Genomic DNA, 18866 nt, shown 5'->3' with positions numbered 1-18866 from the left:
AGATTTATAACATTTGCCTGCAGCAACACATTCTAAAGCCAGTAAGGTGGCAAGGTAATATCTGCAGATTTTCTACTTCCCAACGTAAATCCTTGACTTCTAAATGGAGCAGGCTGAACTGCTTCAGACAACTAAATCCAGTTACATTTCATGCAATATTTCATTCAGGATAATCTTTCATGGCCAAATGTTTATACAGGTCACATTTTACAGCCTAGAAATTGGGCTACAACTATTTTTGGTTACTTGGGGAGGCATAGTTTGCATCCCATGCACCTGAATGGTGAGGCTCGTGGCTCTCCAAATATTGGGCCTTGAGCCTTATTTCAATGTTGCTGGCAAAGGAAGAGCTAGCCAGTAAAGAGGACTCCAATTGTGGTCCGCTGCAACGTGTTGTCGGTGATGGGAGCTGGATCGAGAGTAAAGAGGCAATGGAAGGGGAGGTTTGGGACTGGTGATAGGGTCGTGTGGTGCACTCCTGCTCATCCCATCTCCACATTCATGTAAGGTACCTATCTTCTTTGTTGCATGCGATACCTCGGGCTGGTTTCTCGGACTGCCTTAGGGCAAAGCAATCTTACAGAAGGGCACTTGAAATAACCGTTAGGCCCTTTGCTATATGCCAATATGAGTCCTAACATCTGTTTCAGTCATGGATAAAAGGCGCCTCTGTTTTGTCCTTATCCAATATGGCGAATGGCGCACTCTGGGCCAGAAGTGTGCGCAAGCTTCCTGCCCGCCATATTAGGGCCTTAGTAAGTCCAAGCAGAGTGTACCAATTGCTAGATTTACATGTTTTGGGGTTTCCTTAAAGTGCTTTCAAAATCTGCACTTCCTCATGCATTTTGGTACTGAAAAGAAGCCTGAATTTATTCTATACAATACTGTCATTGCTTTATTCCAATCCAATTTCTGATTGCAGCTTTATATATAACATTGTACTTTACCTCTATGTTTAGCTCCTCGGAATGAACATTTTTGATGAAGAATGTAAATGCTTGTTCCCAGATTGGTGCACTGGTATTGTAGCAAATCTGTGAATCCAAAATTGCTCGTTAGGTATATTGTCCTTCACAATGCTGATAACTTTTAAAAATTAGTCAACTGACTTCTTTAATTAAAATGCTAACTGTTGTCACGAATTTCTTACTGGCAAAGAAGGAATTCCCTTCATGTGAAGAAGTGGTCTCTTGGTGATACACTTAATAAAATACAAGTCTCCCGCAATCTTTGAAATGATCAGGTTTTAATAGTTAGATCAATGCATAAATTGTTTGACATTACACCACAATTTCTGAACTCCCTGAAAACATGTTTTTTTAAACACAGGCTACAGATATGTACTTCCATTTATCCTCCTTAAGGGCAATTAAGGACATAAAATAAATGCTGGCCTTGCCAGCGACGCCCACATCCTATGAATGAAAATTGCAGTTTTTCATTTTATTGCCCTGATTGCACAGTCAAGGTGACTGGCTGCTGTAAGTGGTGATAATTAGGCTGCCTCCCAGGACTACACAATGATTTTAAACCCGAGAGCATCACAAAAGCAACTCATTTTTGATAGCAAAAACAAATACCCTCTCAAACACTCCTCGGGCAGCTGGCAGTTGAAAATCGCAGAGCAATGTGGGCCAGTAAAGGGGCAAGCAGCATGGATGCCTGTTTCCAGAAGGCTGCTTAAATATGCATACAGATTTCCTTCACTGGTCGGCCCATTTGTACGAGGTGTTGAGAAGTATAACCACCAGACATAAAGGAATCGCTTGGCGACTGCTCAAAAAACAGCCAAAGAAATTATTGTGGGGCTAGGAGGAACAGGAGTGCTGAGCCTACAAAAAAAACCTCCCGCCTGTTGCTGACCCATGTGAGGCCTGCCCTGGGATCTCCCTCTCTCCGCCAATCCAACTTGTCATCCGGCTCATTGTGGGAGCTGGCTGATTTCCTGCCCATTTACAACTAGCTAACTGCAGCGTGGTGCCTGTTTGGTGCCCACAACTCGCCAGCAGAATTTAATGTAGGTCTGAACCATTTTCTGGTTTGGGCCTCGTTATCGGCTTTGGGCAGGCGGCATGGCCGTTCTGCTGATTTTACTCCGGTTTTATCCAACGTAGAAGTGATTCTGCTGTTAAGCTTCACTGTAACTAAAAATGTACTGAGAAATTCAACACATGCAATTTGATTTGGCCCAGATTTTGCAGTCAGCGGTGAAATGCCGGCGCTCACCGCTGACCTTGATGCTGTCCACAAATATTTAGCGAGCTCTGTTGCTGTCCACAAATATTTAGCGAGCTCTGTGGTGTCGATTTCCCTTTTACTGACATGATTTTCCATCTGGTACCTATAGGGGATCTGTGGCATCCTTCAGTGATATCATCAAGCGGGCTGAGCAGCCAATCACATTGAAGAATTCTCAGATATCAAACCAGGAAGTAAAAAGCAGGTTATGTCATTCATTTTTTAGTCATTTTACAGAAAGCGAAATGAAGATTGAAACATACACATGGGATTAAGATAGAAGCTGAAATATCATAAACAAACTTTAAAAAATAAAACATTTTTTAAAAATCTATGGAATTTTTATCATGGAATTAGTTTTTCAGGGCTAGAGAGGTTGTGCAGCAGTAATTATGACATAGAACGCTGTTTAAAAACTCAGTTACACTTCACTCAATAAGGTTTAACTTTTTCAATGGTTTATACAGTTGATGTTCAAGTCAAATCACCGATTCTGAGTTGATTGCATCTGCAACCGCATATTCTGTGGAGCAGCAGGATGTCACCAACAGCATCTTCTGGATTTCGGTATTTAACAGCATGCATGGTCAAACGCCTGAAGTTGCTGTCAGTTTTATAGAGTAATGATGGCGAATGCGAACAGTTTCACTAACATTACAACTGTAAATTCTGGGCCATTTCCCTAAAGGACAGTTATACACAAACACACAGCTTTGAATATGGACAACTCATACCTTGCTTTCTTGCTTATTGTTTTCTACAACAAGCTGAACAGAGCAGCTAGGTTCCAAATTGGCTTTCTTTATCGACTGTGAATGTAAAAACAGCATAATCATTCACTGAAAACATGCTGATACATTTGTATGAACAATGTTTAATTACTATAACAGCTATCAATGACTTACTGCTACTCATTACCCAGCTCAGAATTAGATTTCTTTTGATGTTATTGTTTTTGACAGTATAACCTTTAGGTGATGATATCATTCACTTAGCTGTTGTCTCCCAAGATCATAAAATGCTTTTAGTCCACTTATCGATGACAAATATTCCTATAGTTTAAACAAACATAAATATTGCTGATTTTCCACGTCTGGCAAAAATAATGTTGAACTGGCCCACCAAGGCTGGCAACTGAGAGGGTGGGTCTTGCGAGCTGAGCCAAGATTTCCATCAAGAGTCCTTTCCCCTAATTTAAAAAGGCCACTAGCACATGAAAGGTTTGTCCAAAGAGGTTGGTTTGTAGCATAGTTCGCTAGGGAGCGGAGAATTCTGCGAGGCAGCAGCTCTTTAAGAATTGTAGCTCATCATTAAAGAGGGAGGGATGTGGTAGATAGAAAAGAGCACTAATTGTCCACGATGGTACAGTGGAGCAATGTGGGCAACACTGTCCCTTTGATGCTGAGGATGCTGTTCCAGGAGGTGGACCAAAGGAGGATGACCCTATGTGAGGCTGGAGCCCACTTTCCAATAAAAGCACAGGTATTAGCTGCATTGAAGGAAGTTACCGACATAGTCAATACATTCACTTAGTATTGTGTTCCTAACACAGATGAGACTGCACACAGGGAGTTTAAAGTAACAGTGACCTCAGTCTTTAGTAAGACACTCCAGAGTGAGGAACAGGGCTTAGGGGCCGGTTTATATACAGTGCTCCCAAGGGATGCTGGGATCCCTTGGGACTTCAGGGGATGCGCTCCCTGGTGGTGGAACATGGGAGTGCATGCTTTACAGATACACAACATCACTTCCTCCCGCAAAGTCAAAGTGAAAACTATTTACAAGGTGAGGCGGTCGGGAGCCTTTCTTTCCCTGGTGGACCGCCCCAGTACAAATGTCTGTTCTGGTGTGCTGGTTGTGCCCTCGCTGGGCTGGCGTGTTGTTGGCCCTGCAGGGTTTCTGGGTGAGCCTGGCCTTGCTGGGCTGTTGGGCGTGATGGGTTCGATTTCCTGGTCCGGGGTGGTGTCGTTGATCCTTTGGGTGTGTGTTGTGGGCTCGAAAAAGGTGGTGTCTGCTGTGGGTTGTTCAGGGCAGTCTGTGAACCGCAGCCTCGTTTGGTCCAGGTGCTTTCTGCAAATTTGTCCACTGTCTAGTTTGAATAAAAACACCCTACTCCCTTCTTTAGCTATCAACGTGCCCGCGATCCACTTGGGACCATGTCCATAGTTTAGCACATACACAGGGTATTTCAGATCAATTTCCCGTGACACAGTGGCACGACCATCATTTACATTTTGTTGCTGCCACCTGCTCTCTACCTGATCATGCAGGTTGGGGTGAACCAGCGAGAGTCTGGTTTTAAGTGTCCTTTTCATGAGTAGCTCAGCCGGGGGCACCGTTGTGAGCGAGTGGGGTCTCGTGCGGTAGCTGAGCAGTACTCGGGACAGGCGGGTTTGGAGTGAGCGTTCTATGACTCGTTTAGGGCTCAGTTTCATTGTTTGTACTGCCCGCTATGCCTGCCCCTGGAGGCTGGTTTAATCGGGGCCGAGGTGACATGCTTGATCCCATTGCGGGTCATGAATTCTTTAAATTCGGCACTGGTGAAACATGGCCCGTTGTCACTCTCTGGGCGCATTGCTCAACTGAGCACACGCGCGGCATTGCAGTACACAGGACTCTAAGTCAGAGTCGATACTGGGCCATGACACATGGGATCTGGCTATGACTTTCATCATTACTATACCCGGGTGTGTGCTGTGGCGATCCGAGATGAATGTCTCCCTGCTCTTTTTGGGTAGCACTACGCGGTTACCCCACAACAGGCAGTCTGCCTGAATGGACAGCTCGTCCTTTCGCCGCTGGAACGGCTTGATTAGCTCTTGCATTTCAATGGGGATGCTGGCCCAGCTCCCATGCAATACACAGTTTATTTCTAGGGACAGCAGAGGATCTTGGCTGGTCCAAGTCCTAATCTGGCGGGCCGTGACAGGTCATTTATCATTTTCAAAAGCTTCCATGACCATCAACAAGTCTGCAGGCTGCTCCACCATCAACAAGTTTGCAGGCTGCGCCATTTCCACCTCCGTGGTGGGCAATGGAAGCCTACTGAGAGCATCTGCACAGTTCTCGGTGCTTGGCCAGTGGCAGATTGTATAGTTATACACCGATAGTGCGAGTGCCCATGTCTGTATGCGGGCTGAGGCATTAGTATTTATCCCCTTGTTTTCAGCGAACAGGGATATGAGGGGCTTGTGATCGGTTTCCAGCTCAAATTTGAGGCCAAACAGGTACTGATGCATTTTCTTTACCCCGAACACACACACGCTAATGCCTCTTTCTCAATCATGCTGTCGGCCCTCTCAGACTTAGACAAGCTCCCGGATGCATAAGCGACAGGTTGCAACTTCCCCACAATGTTAGCTTGTTGTAATACACACCCGACTCCGTACGACGATGCATCACATGCTAGCACAAGTCTTTTACATGGGTTATACAATACAAGCAGCTTGTTGGAACATAAAATGTTTCTGGCTTTCTCAAAAGCAATTACTTGTATTTTTCCCCATACCCAGTTGTCTCCTTTACACAATAACTCATGTAGGGGCTCTAAGAGGGTGCTTAACCCCGCTAGGGAGTTACCAAAATAGTTGAGGAGTCCCAGGAACGACCGCAGCTCCATGACGTTGTGTGGCCTGGGCGTGTTCCTGATAGCCTCTGTCTTGGCGTCTGTGGGCCGAATGCCGTCCGCCGCGATCTTTCTCCCCAAAAACTCCACTTCTGTTGCCATGAAGACGCATTTTGACCTCTTCAGCCGCAGCCCTACACGACCCAGTCGCTGGAGGATCTCCTCCAGGTTTTGTAGGTGTTTGACAGTGTCCCGACCCGTGACCAATATGTCGTCCTGAAAAACCACTGTACGTGGTACCGACTTGAGGAGGCTCTCCATGTTTCTCTGGAAGATCGCTGCAGCCGACCGAATTCCAAATGGGCATCTGTTGTAGATGAACAGTCCCTTGTGCGTGTTGATGCAGGTGAGGCCTTTCGAAGACTCCTCCAGTTCCTGCATCATGTAGGCCGAAGTCAGGTCGAGCTTGGTGAACGTCTTGCCTCCTGCCAGCGTCGCAAATAGGTCATCTGCCTTAGGTGGCGGGTATTGGTCCTGTAGCGAGAAACGATTAATAGTTACTTTATAATCGCCGCAAATCCTGACCGTGCCATCACTTTTGAATACTGGAACAATCGGGCTGGCCCACTTGCTGAATTCCACTGGGGAAATTATGCCCTCACTTTGCAGCCATCATGTGAGGTACCGCTCGCGCCTTGTGGTGAATGGGTTGTGCCTCTCGGACCAAGTGGATCCGCACCTTTGCTCCGGAAAAGTTTCCAATGCCTGGCTCAAAAAGGGACGGAAATTTGTTAAGAACCTGGGTACATGAGGCCTCATCGACATGTGATAGTGCTTGGATGTCATCCCAGTTCCAACGGATTTTGCCCAGCCAGCTCCTTCCAAGCAGTGTGGGGCTATCACCCGGGACAATCCAGAGTGGCAGTTCGTGCACCGTGCCCTCATAGGTGACCTTGACTATGGCGCTGCCCAGGACAGTGATGAGCTCTTTGGTGTACGTTCTCAGTTTCGTGTGGATGGGGCTCAGGGCTGGTCTGAGTGCCTTGTTGCACCACAGTCTCTCAAACATCTTTTTACTCAGTGTCCAGTTCCATGGCTACGAGTAAGCCATTCAATTTTACATTTAGCATTATAGGTGGACATTTCGTCGAAAATGTGTGCACCCAGTGTGCTTCAGCATCTGCCTCCTCTCTCCGAGGCTCAAAATTGCTTTGATCCACCTGCCACATGGTGGTTAGCAGGTTTTGCAGAGCTTGCAGCTCATCTGCAAGTTCGTTGGAGGTCCCCCATTGTTCCACAGTTCTTGCAAACATACCCTTTGAAGCGACATGAATAGGCTGAATGCAAGCCTCCACAACGCCCACAAAGTGTGAATTGCCTTGCATTTATCCTTTGTTGCGGACTCCGAGTCATCTGGGTCACCTGAGGCCTGCAGACTCGTGGTTTATGCCCTGCACATTTCTGCTCGCAAACACAGTTCCAGTTAATTTATGAACATTGCTAGCACTTGTGTCCTGAGAGATTTGTTTGGTGTTATCACTGGTGGACATAAACGCCTGTGCTATTGCAATGGCCTTACTGAGTCAAAAGTTTTCGTAGGATGGTCTCGTGGCCAATGCCCAGTACAAAAAAGTCTCTGAGCATCTGCTTCAGGTAGCCATCAAACTCACATTGTCCTGCAAGTCGATGTAGCTCGCCACTTCCTGACCTTCAGATCGCCGGCACATGCAGAACCGATATCTCGCCATCAGCACGCTCTCCCTCGAGTTAAGATGCTCCTGAACCAGTGTACACAGCTCTTCATATGACTTATCTGTGGGTTTCACCGGAACCAGAAGATTCTTCATGAGGCTGTAGGTCGGTGCCCCGCAGACTGTGAGGAGGACCGCTCTCCTTTTTGCAGCGCTTCCTTCTCCGTCCAGCTCATTGGCTACAAAATACTGGTCTAGCCGTTCGACATAGGCTTCCTGGTCCTCACCCTCCGAGAACTTCTCCAGGATGCCCACAGTTTGCTGCATCTTTGCGTTGGATTCGTATACTCATCGCTAGTTATTGTGTTCCTGACACAGATGAGACTGCACACAGGGAGGTTAAAGTAACAGTGACCTCAGTCTTTATTAAGATACTCCAGCGTGAGGAACAGGCCTTAGGGGCCGGTTTATATATAGTGCTACCAAGTGATGCTGGGATTCCTTGGGACTTCAGGGGATGCGCTCCCTGGTGGTGGAACATGGGGAGTGCATGCTTTACAGATACACAACACTTAGGTTTGTGCGGTCATTGATGGGCCACCTTCTGCTAACTTCATCCTCAATGCAGCCAAGTATAAGGAACCTAGGTTAGGAACTACCTCCCCCTGAAAGATGTATTATTTCAAGATATTACATGAAACCATTACCCTTTTGGACTCAGTCTTTCATTGTGCCAAAACTGGATTGCACACTTTTCTTTCAGGTGGCACATGTAAAATTGAAAACAGCTGCTCAAGCTTCCAGCTCAAAGCACTCCTTGGCTGTTTTGGCCCTTCTCAGTGAAGCCAATTACATGGATGCAAAGGTTAACTCTGGTCTCCCAAGAATCATCCCCGTCAGTTTTTCTTCATAATCGAAAAATGCTGGCATAATGGACTACCACATAATGAAAGTGTCATGGCTGTATCTTGCATAGAAGACATTTGTTTAAAGCTGAGGATACACAGCAAGCTGATGTGCAAGATGTCCCAGGTTGGAAGTAAGTGTTCAACAATTCTAGGAAGACATTATAGGGTTTAGTAGCTCCAGAGGGGTAGCCCCGGTTTTGGTAGCTGCTGGGGGAAGGGACTTGGACCTGGGAGTACCGGAATAAGGGCTTGGCATGAGTGTAGTGCGGGGGCTGGATTTTGGCAGCATGGGGAGGTGTCCTGCAGTTTGGCAGGACAAGGGAAGGGGGAAATTGGGGTTTGGCACAACAGAGGGATGCAATGTGAGGTACGGCTTGCTAGTGTAGTCCTGGGGTCTGTCAAGTTGTGGGAAGGAAAAGGTCAAGGATCTGAAAGCATTGGGGGTGTTAGTGGTCTCGTGTCTGGCAGCGCTGCTTTATAAGTTTACAATAGATCTCTACATTGAGCTAATGGTTTTGGGTTTAATATGATTATACATAGAAACATAGAAACTAGGTGCAGGAGTAGGCCATTCGGCCCTTCGAGCCTGCACCGCAATTCAATGAGTTCATGGCTGAACATGCAACTTCAGTACCCCATTCTTGCTTTCTCGCCATACCCCTTGATCCCCCTAGTAGTAAGGACCACATCTAACTCCTTTTTGAATATATTTAGTGAATTGGCCTCAACCACTTTCTGTGGTAGAGAATTCCACAGGTTCACCACTCTCTGGGTGAAGAAGTTTCTCCTCATCTTGGTCCTAAATGGCTTACCCCTTATCCTTAAACTGTGACCCCTGGTTCTGGACTTCCCCAACATTGGAAACATTCTTCCTGCATCTAACCTGTTTAAACCCGTCAGAATTTTAAACGTTTCTATGAGATCCCCTCTCATTCTTCTGAACTCAAGTGAATACAAGCCCAGTTGATCCAGTCTTTCTTGATATATCAGTCCTGCCATCCCGGGAATCAGTCTGGTGAACCTTCGCTGCACTCCCTCAATAGCAAGAATGTGCTTCCTCTAGTTAGGAGACCAAAACTGTACAACAATACTCCAGGTGTGGCCTCACCAAGGCCCTGTACAACTGTAGTAACACCTCCCTGTCCCTGTACTCAAATCCCCTCGCTATGAAGGCCAACATGCCATTTGCTTTCTTAACTGCCTGCTGTACCTGCATGCCAACCTTCAATGTCTGATGTACCATGACACCCAGGTCTCATTGCACCTCCCCTTTTCCTAAGCTGTCACCATTCAGATAATAGAGTTAATGTAATACTACAAAATTACCTTGATGTACTTTGGTTTGTTCTTTTTCTTCATACTGTACTCATTGTTGGTATATTCAAATGGATTTTTCTTGGAGAAAAATAGATTACAGGTACTTTCATGTTACATTTATACAAGGAAATCAAAACAGTTTCCAGTTAGACTACGCTTTACTAATTCATTGAGGAATTGAACAACAATTTACAACAATGCACAGCAAAGCCACAGGCTCATCCCAAGCGTCCCATGGGTGGCTCTGCTGCACAGAAGGGCGGGAAAAAGTGTGGGAGAGCTATAGTGATAGGGGACTCTATTGTAAGGGGAATAGATAGGAGTTTCTGCGGCCGCAACCGAGACTCCAGGATGGTATGTTGCCTCCCTGGTGCAAGGGTCAAGGATGTCTCGGAGCGGCTGCAGAGCATTCTGGAGAGGGAGGGTGAACAGCCAAATGTCGTGGTACATGTAGGTACCAACAACATCGGTAAGAAGTGGCAAGAGGTCATATAAGCTGAATTTAGGGAGCTAGGAGTTAAATTAAAAAGTACGACCTCAAAGGTAGTAATCTCTGGATTGCTACCAGTGCCACGTGCTAATCAGAGTAGAGGGAGCAGGATAGTTAGAATAAATACGTGGCTTGAGCAGTGGTGCAAGAGGGAGGGATTAAAATTCCTGGGACATTGGAACCAGTTCTGGGGGAAGTGGGACCTGTACTTGGGCAGGACTGGAACTGATGTTCTGGGGGTAACATTTGCTAATGCAGTTCTGGAGTGTTTAAACTAATATGGTAGGGGGATGGGAACCTATGCAGCGAAACAGGGCGAAGTAATATGGAGTCAGAAACAGATGGTAGAAAGGTAAAAAGCAAGAGTGGAAGGCCGAGTCAACAAAGGCAAGAAACAAAAAGGGCCACACTAGATCATAATTCTAAAAGGACAAAGGGTGTTAAAAAAATAAGTCTGAAGGCTTTGTGTCTTAATGCAAGGAGTATCCGTAATAAGGTGGATGAATTAACTGTACAAATAGATGTTAACAGATATGCTGTGATTGGGATTACAGAGACGTGCTTCCAGGATGATCAGGGCTGGGAACTCAACATCCAGGGGTAGTCAACATTCTGGAAGGATAGAATAAAAGGAAAAGGAGGTGGGGTAGCATTGCTGGTTAAAGAGGAGATTAATGCAATAGTTAGGAAGTACATTAGCTTGGATGATGTGGAATCTATATGGGTAGAGCTGCAGAACACCAAAGGGCAAAAAACATTAGTGGGAGTTGTGTACAGATGTCCAAACAGTAGTAATGATGTTGGGAAGGGCATCAAACAGGAAATTAGGGGTGCATGCAATAAAGGTGCAGCAGTTATCATGAGTGACTTTAATATGCATATAGATTGGGCTAACCAAACTGGAAGCAATACGGTGGAGGAGGATTTCCTGGAGTGCATAAGGGATGGTTTTCTAGACCAATATGGTGAGGAACCAACTACGGGGGGAGGCCATCTTAGACTGGGTGTTGGTAATGAGAGAGGATTAATTAGCAATCTCGTTGTGAGAGGCCCCTTGGGGAAGAGTGACCATCATATGGTGGAATTCTACATTAGGATGGAGAATGAAACAGTTAATTCAGAGACCATGGTCCAGAACTTAAAGAAGGGTAACTTTGAAGGTATGAGGCGTGAATTGGCTCGGAAAGATTGGCGAATGATACTTAAGGGGTTGACAGTGGATGGGCAATGACAGACATTTAGAGACCGCATGGATGAACTACAACAATTGTACATCCCTGTCTGGCGTAAAAATAAAAAAAGGGAAGGTGGCTCAACCGTGGCTATCAAGGGAAATCAGGGATAGTATTAAAGCCAAGGAAGTGGCATATAAATTGGCCAGTAATAGCAACGAACTCGGGGACTGGGAGAAATTTAGAACTCAGCAGAGGAGGTCAAAGAGTTTGATTAGGGCAGGGAAAATAGAGTACGAGAGGAAGCTTGCAGGGAACATTAAAACAGACTGCAAAAGCTTCTATAGATATGTAAAGAGAAAAAGGTTAGTAAAGACAAACGTAGGTCCCCTGCAGTCAGAATCAGGGGAAGTCATAACGGGGAACAAAGAAATGGCAGACCAATTGAACAAGTACTTTGGTTCGTTATTCACTGAGGAGGACACAAACAACCTTCCGGATATAAAAGGGGTCAGCGGGTCTCCTAAGAAGGAGGAACTGAGGGAAATCCTTATTAGTCGGGAAATTGTGTTGGGGAAATTGATGGGATTGAAGGCCAATAAATCCCCAGGGCCTGATGGACTGCATCCCAGAGTACTTAAGGAGGTGGCCTTGGAAATAGCGGATGCATCGACAGTCATTTTCCAACATTCCATAGACTCTGGATCAGTTCCTATGGAGTGGAGGATAGCCAATGTAACCCGACTTTTTAAAAAAGGAGGGAGAGAGAAAACAGGGAATTATAGACCGGTCAGCCTGAAGTCGGTAATGGGTAAAATGATGGAATCAATTATTAAGGATATCATAGCAGCGTATTTGGAAAGAGGTGACATGATAGGTCCAAGTCAGCATGGATTTGTGAAAGGGAAATCATGCTTGACAAACCTTCTGGAATTTTTTGAGGATGTTTCCAGTAGAGTGGACAAAGGAGAACCAGTTGATGTGGTATATTTGGACTTTCAGAAGGCTTTCGACAAGGTCCCACACAAGAGATTAATGTGCAAAGTTAAAGCACATGGGATTGGGGGTAGTGTGCTGACATGGATTGAGAACTGGTTGGCAGACAGGAAGCAAAGAGTAGGAGTAAATGGGTACTTTTCAGAATGGCAGGCAGTGACTAGTGGGGTACCACAAGGTTCTGTGCTGGGGCCCCAGCTGTTTACATTGTACATTAATGATTTAGACGAGGGGATTAAATGTAGTATCTCCAAATTTGCGGATGACACTAAGTTGGGTGGCAGTGCGAAGAGGATGCTATGAGGCTGCAGAGTGACTTGGATAGGTTAGGTGAGTGGGCAAATGCATGGCAGATGAAGTATAATGTGGATAAATGTAAGGTTATCCACTTTAGTGGTAAAAACAGAGAGACAGACTATTATCTGAATGGTGACAGATTAGGAAAAGGGGAGGTGCAACGAGACCCGGGTGTCATGATACATCAGTCATTGAAGGTTGGCATGCAGGTACAGCAGGCAGTTAAGAAAGCAAATGGCATGTTGGCCTTCATAGCGAGGGGATTGGAGCACAGGGGCAGGGAGGTGTTACTACAATTGTACAGGGCCTTGGTGAGGCCACACCTGGAGTATTATGTAGAGTTTTGGTCTCCTAAATTGAGGAAGGACATTCTTGTTATTGAGGGAGTGCAGCGAAGGTTCACCAGACTGATTCCCGGGATGGCGGGACTGACATATCAAGAAAGACTGGATCAACTGGGCTTGTATTCACTGGAGTTCAGAAGAATGAGAGGGGATCTCATAGAAACGTTTAAAATTCTGACGGGTTTAGACAGGTTAGATGCAGGAAGAATGTTCCCAATGTTGGGGAAGTCCAGAACCAGGGGTCACAGTCGAAGGATAAGGGGTAAGCCATTTAGGACCGAGATGAGGAGAAACTTCTTCACCCAGAGAGTGGTGAACCTGTGGAATTCTCTAGCACAGAAAGTTGTTGAGGCTAATTCACTAAATATATTCAAAAAGGAGTTAGATGTAGTCCTTACTACTAGGGGGATCAAGGGGTATGGCGAGAAAGCAGGAATGGGGTGCTGAAGTTGCATGTTCAGCCATGAACTCATTGAATTGCGGTGCAGGCTCGAAGGGCCGAATGGCCTACACCTGCAACTATTTTCTATGTTTCTATGTTTCCATGTCAGAGTTTTGAGTTATGAGGAAAACTGGGCTTTACAGCATGAAAAGGAAGCAGCGGAGAGTTGCTTTTATAGAGGTATAGAAGATAGTAAATGGTATGGTAATCTGTAATATTACTTTAAATTAAACAGTCAGAGTAGGAAAAGGAGACACAGGTTAAGATTTCTGGGGGTAGAAATTGCCCTCCGCCGGAAACGGTTTTTAAAGAGCTCTGGCCGCTGCAAAGAATGCAGCAGCCTATCTGGTGAAATATAGCTCCTTTGGGGTTTTTTTCCCCCTAGCGGGGCGGAAGTGAATCATCATGGGGGAAGAAGTGGGAGCGAAGAGGAATGGTTGTCGCTAGCGGGGCGGAATGTCCGCAGAAGTCATCGCGCTGGCGCGTCACAACGCCTCTCCCCTTCAGTTAAAGGGGAGGGCCGCTGCGAACTCTGCATTCATTTTAGTAAGGTCCACTGGGCCACCAGGGAGGGTTTCGGCAGAGGCCAGCGGCCTGGCACCCAAGAGGGGATGCCAGGCTGCCTGTTGGCTGCCCGCCCAAACCCGGTGCATAATTGTCGTTCAAAAAAAATAACATGGTGGCCGCGGCAGTGCGCCCTCCCCTTTAAGGGTGGCCATGCCGCCATTTCACAGAGTGCACCAACAGCAAAAGCTGTCGTGGGCACTGGCCAGTGGCGGGGACGTCCTGTGGGGAAATTTGAGGTAAGGGGCAATTTCGCGAGGGAGTCCCCTCCAGACGGTAAGGGGTTGGCGTGTGCACACCGCAGCGGGAAAACGGGAGGGCAAATTCTAAAATGGCGGCACCTCTCCCGAGAGTCGGTGGCCATTCTGTGCTGGTCAGAGGCCTTATCGAGAGGGGCAATTTTGGCCCCATGGGCTAATATCAGATGGTTCTTCCTTACAGAGAGAACAATTAACACTTGGAATAGACTTCTGAGCGGAGGGGATCTATTTTAGCTGTGATTCTTACTGACTGCCTTCTTACATTTAATCAAAGATTGCATTTTATGATCATTATTCCCTCCAGGTTACATTACTTCTTTATTATGGATCGTACTCTGATCACTTCTAAGGACTAGGTGTAGATATAAGTTAGCCCTAGTGAGTAGTTATTTTAATGTTAGAATCTAAAATAAATTATTCTACAAATTAAAGTAAATGAAGACTGATATTCAGATTGCCGTTCCTTCTGGATTCTACATTTAAGTAAATATATATAATCATGTACTTACGGGCAGATGATATGCACTATCCAGATAAACAACCAGTACTGCATTTGATTGGCCTGAAAGAGTCTGCTTCGGGGTATATTCCTGTTAATTAGAGAAGCAAAGTAGTATTTTTTTCTTTCACATGACTTTATAGCCTTATTCCTTTAACATGCAGGCTTGAAAACATGGATCATTATTGGCATTATTCAATTTTGATCCAATGCATCACATTTTGTAATTTTAACATTTACTTAAAATGTCGATATTTCATTTTCTTACATTATTTACGAATCATGCAGTGATATTGTAATATTGGGGCAGATTTCCGCAATGTGCTATATGTAGTGAAATTAACTGTGTTTAGGAGGAATATTAGTAGATCTCCATGGCCATTGTTCACAGTGAGCTACACAGAAAAATTTCCACTTTCTCAGTTTGTGTCCATGCTGTTCAAAACATACCATAGATTCTTCTTTTAGATCGGTGAGCAAGGACAGCCATTCAAGCTTTAGATGTACTTTCCCATGCTCCACATCACTCAGAGGAAACCACTGTGTAACAAGCAGAATGTTGAAGTGAGTAAAGGCAATGGGAGCAGGAAACTATAAAACCAAGGTGCTGCATATAATGAATCTAAATTAAAGACAGACCAACTCTCATCCATGGGATCAATAATTTGTCCCTTTACTCGACATACCTGAACAATCATTTGTCAATGCATTTCTAGTGGTTTTCGGGAGTTTTCCAAGGAAATGGATTAATTGTTCTTCCTTATAAGCAAATTAACTTTTCTTCGTAACAGAATTACGCAGTGTCAGTGATTCATGAATAACAACAGTTTTAAATAGTATTATGATTTGAACATACTGATCTGCTTCCCTTTCTATCTATAAATGACCCAAGTCTAGACTCGAGCTACTTTCTTTCCAACAGACGCCTCTGAGGGAAACATTATAAAATCAACATTGACGAGGAGTCTTGAATTTAACTAAATTAGGAATTTGTTAATGCTAACCACTCTGCCAAGTTACTCCACAAATGTCACTTTTTTTACCAGCTTAAAATTTCTCTCTAAAATGCACATGTCGATAGCCGATGCCACAAAAGAAAGAGAAATCAAACTCAAAATTGCCATACTATGATGCAAAATATCTGGCAATTAATTTACACACTTCCATTGCTAGGAAAGTGACTACCTGACAATGCAGCCAAGGAGCATCTTGAGTGCAGCATTTACTATCTTGTGGATGCTTGCAACACTTCAGCACAAAGCAGACCGAAAATAATTAAGGATAAAACACTGCACTGTATCTTGGACTATACACAAAAAGTTAAGCAAACTAGATTTTTTTTTAAATATTAAAAGGTATACTTTGATTGTGTGGAGGGAAAAGATCCATACTTTCATTTATGTTTAAGACGTAAAATTATAAGGTGTGTTCACCCATTTCAGCCATAAGATGGAATCCTTAACTCACACTAAAGGTATTCACAAGACAAATGTAAAAATACATCACAACTGCACTGTATCACAATCGGTCGTTAAAATTAAGTGAAAGCTTGGGCTGTTCTGCTTATTTACCAAAAAGAGTCATTTTAAATGAACTTTTAATGGAAGTTGTTTTCAAAACCTTAACATCGGTGGAACGGTCACCACAGATCAACTAGCGGCTGCAATCCTATTCTATCTAAACTGTACAATCAAGGTTGCAGTTCCTGGAGTTCTTACCTCATCCACAACTCTGTCTTTCATCACTTCACCAAGGTCTATAACGAGGCTGTAAATCAAAAATCAAAATAATTACTACAACTCAGCATATATACAGGTTAACACAACAGACTTTGGCACAAATTCCAATTTACATTTACTTCGTGTTATATGCTTTGAATTGGCAGAACAGCAATAACCCATAGCTCTGTGAGAGTACATGAATGAGATAGCAGTCCTGATTAATCAGTGGGTAACTGCATCGCCTGGTGTAGTTACTAAGTTATATGGGACACAAAGGTTCCAGGTTTGATTTCTGCTTTGTACTGAGTTAACAAATATCAGCTAGGCCAGCAAATAGGGGTTCTACAATGGGTCTTCCTGATCCTATCTACTGACCCCACCAACTGCAAGTGTGCACTTGATGTGGATGGATCAGGTAAGAAACATACAAACATAGAAACATAGAAAATTGGTGCGGGAGTAAGCCATTCGCCCTTCAAGCCTGCACCACCATTCAATAAGATCATGGCTGATCATTCCCTCAGTACCCCTTTCCTGCTTTCTCTCCATACCCCTTGATCCCCTGAGCCGTAAGGGCCATATCTAACTCCCTCTTGAATATATCCAATGAACTGGCATCAACAACTCTCTGCAGCAGGGAATTCCACAGGTTAACAACTCTCTGAGTGAAGAAGTTTCTCCTCATCTCAGTCCTAAATGGCCTACGCCTTTTCCTAAGACTATGTCCCCTGGTTCTGGACTTCCCCAACATCGGGAACATTCTTCCCGCATCTAACCTGTCCCATCCCATCAGAATCTTATATGTTTCTATGAGATCTCCTCTCATCCTTCTAAACTCCAATGTATAAAGGCCCAGTTGATCCAGGCTCTCCTCATAGGTCAGTCCTGCCATCCCGGGAATCAGTCTGGTGAACCTTCGCTGCACTCCCTCAATAGCAAGAACGTCCTTCCTCAGATTAGGAGACCAAAACTGAACACAATATTCCAGGTGAGGCCGCATCAAGGCCCTGTACAACTGCAGTAAGATCTCCCTGCTCCTCTACTCAAATCACCTAGCTATGAAGGCCAACACACCATTTGCCTTCTTCACCACCTGCTGTACCTGTATGCCAACTTTCAATGACTGATGAACCATGACACCCAGGTCTCGTTGCACCTCCCCTTTTCCTAATCTGCCACCATTCAGATAGAAACATAGAAACATAGAAAATAGGTGCAGGAGTAGGCCATTCGGCCCTTCGAGCCTGCACCGCCATTCAATAAGATCATGGCTGATCATTCCCTCAGTACCCCTTTCCTGCTTTCTCTCCATACCACTTGATCCCCTTAGGGCCATATCTAACTCCCTCTTGAATATATCCAATGAACTGGCATCAACAACTCTCTGCGGCAGGGAATTCCACATGTTAATAACTCTCTGAGTGAAGAAGTTTCTCCTCATCTCAGTCCTAAATGGCCTACCCCTTATCCTAAGACTATGTCCCCTGGTTCTGGACTTCCCCAACATCGGGAACATTCTTCCCACATCGAACCTGTACAGTCCCGTGAGAATCTTATACATTTCTATGAGATCCCCTCTCATCCTTCTAAACTCCAGTGAATAAAGGCCCAGTTGATCCAGTCTCTCCTCACATGACAGTCCAGCCATCCCTGGAATCAGTCTGGTGAACCTTCGCTGCACTCCCTCAATAGCAAGAACGTCCTTCCTCAGATTAGGAGACCAAAACTGAACACAATATTCCAGATGAGGCCTCACTAAGGCCCTGTACAACTGCAGTAAGACCTCCCTGCTCCTCTACCAAAATCCCCTAGCTATGAAGGCCAACATACCATTTGCCTTCTTCACCGCCTGCTGTGCCTGCATGCCAACTTTCAGTGACTGATGAACCATGACACCTCCCCTTTTCCTAATCTGCCGCCATTCAGATAATATTCTGCCTTCGTGTTTTTGCCCCCAAAATGAATAACCTCACATTTATCCTCATTATACTGCATCTGCCATGCATTTGCCCACTCACCTAACCAAGTCACCCTGCAGCCTCTTAGCGTCCTCCTCACAGCTCACACAGCCACCCAGTTTAGTGTCATCCGCAAACTTGGAGAGATTACACTCAATTCCTTCATCTAAATCGTTAATGTATATTGTAAAGAGCTAGGGTCCCAGCACTGAGCCCTGCGGCACCCCACTAGTCACTGCCTGCCATTCTGAAAAGGACCTGTTTATCCTGACTCTCTGATTCCTGTCTACCAACCAGTTCTCTATCCACATCAGCACATTACCCCCAATACCATGCGCTTTGATTTTGCACACCAATCTCTTGTGTGGGACCTTGTCAAAAGCCTTTTGAAAGTCCAAATACAC

The 18866-nt window shown here is 45.1% G+C and overlaps 1 protein-coding gene across 1 annotated transcript in view; it reads right to left on the bottom strand.

Moving 5' to 3' along the window:
• LOC139257543 (extended synaptotagmin-3-like) overlaps positions 1-18866 on the bottom strand; it is a 184863-nt gene that overhangs the window by 29458 nt on the left and 136539 nt on the right. The window contains exons 11-16 of the mRNA XM_070874517.1: positions 16502-16550; positions 15234-15323; positions 14794-14874; positions 9729-9797; positions 2973-3047; positions 948-1034 (exon numbers count right to left, since the gene is read on the bottom strand). Coding sequence (XP_070730618.1) covers positions 948-1034; positions 2973-3047; positions 9729-9797; positions 14794-14874; positions 15234-15323; positions 16502-16550 — 451 coding nt within the window. The remainder of the gene's footprint in view (positions 1-947; positions 1035-2972; positions 3048-9728; positions 9798-14793; positions 14875-15233; positions 15324-16501; positions 16551-18866) is intronic.

This window comes from Pristiophorus japonicus, chromosome 3, assembly GCF_044704955.1.
Source record: "Pristiophorus japonicus isolate sPriJap1 chromosome 3, sPriJap1.hap1, whole genome shotgun sequence".
Lineage (NCBI taxonomy): Eukaryota > Metazoa > Chordata > Chondrichthyes > Pristiophoridae > Pristiophorus > Pristiophorus japonicus.
This window is presented reverse-complemented; position numbering and strand designations above follow the sequence as displayed.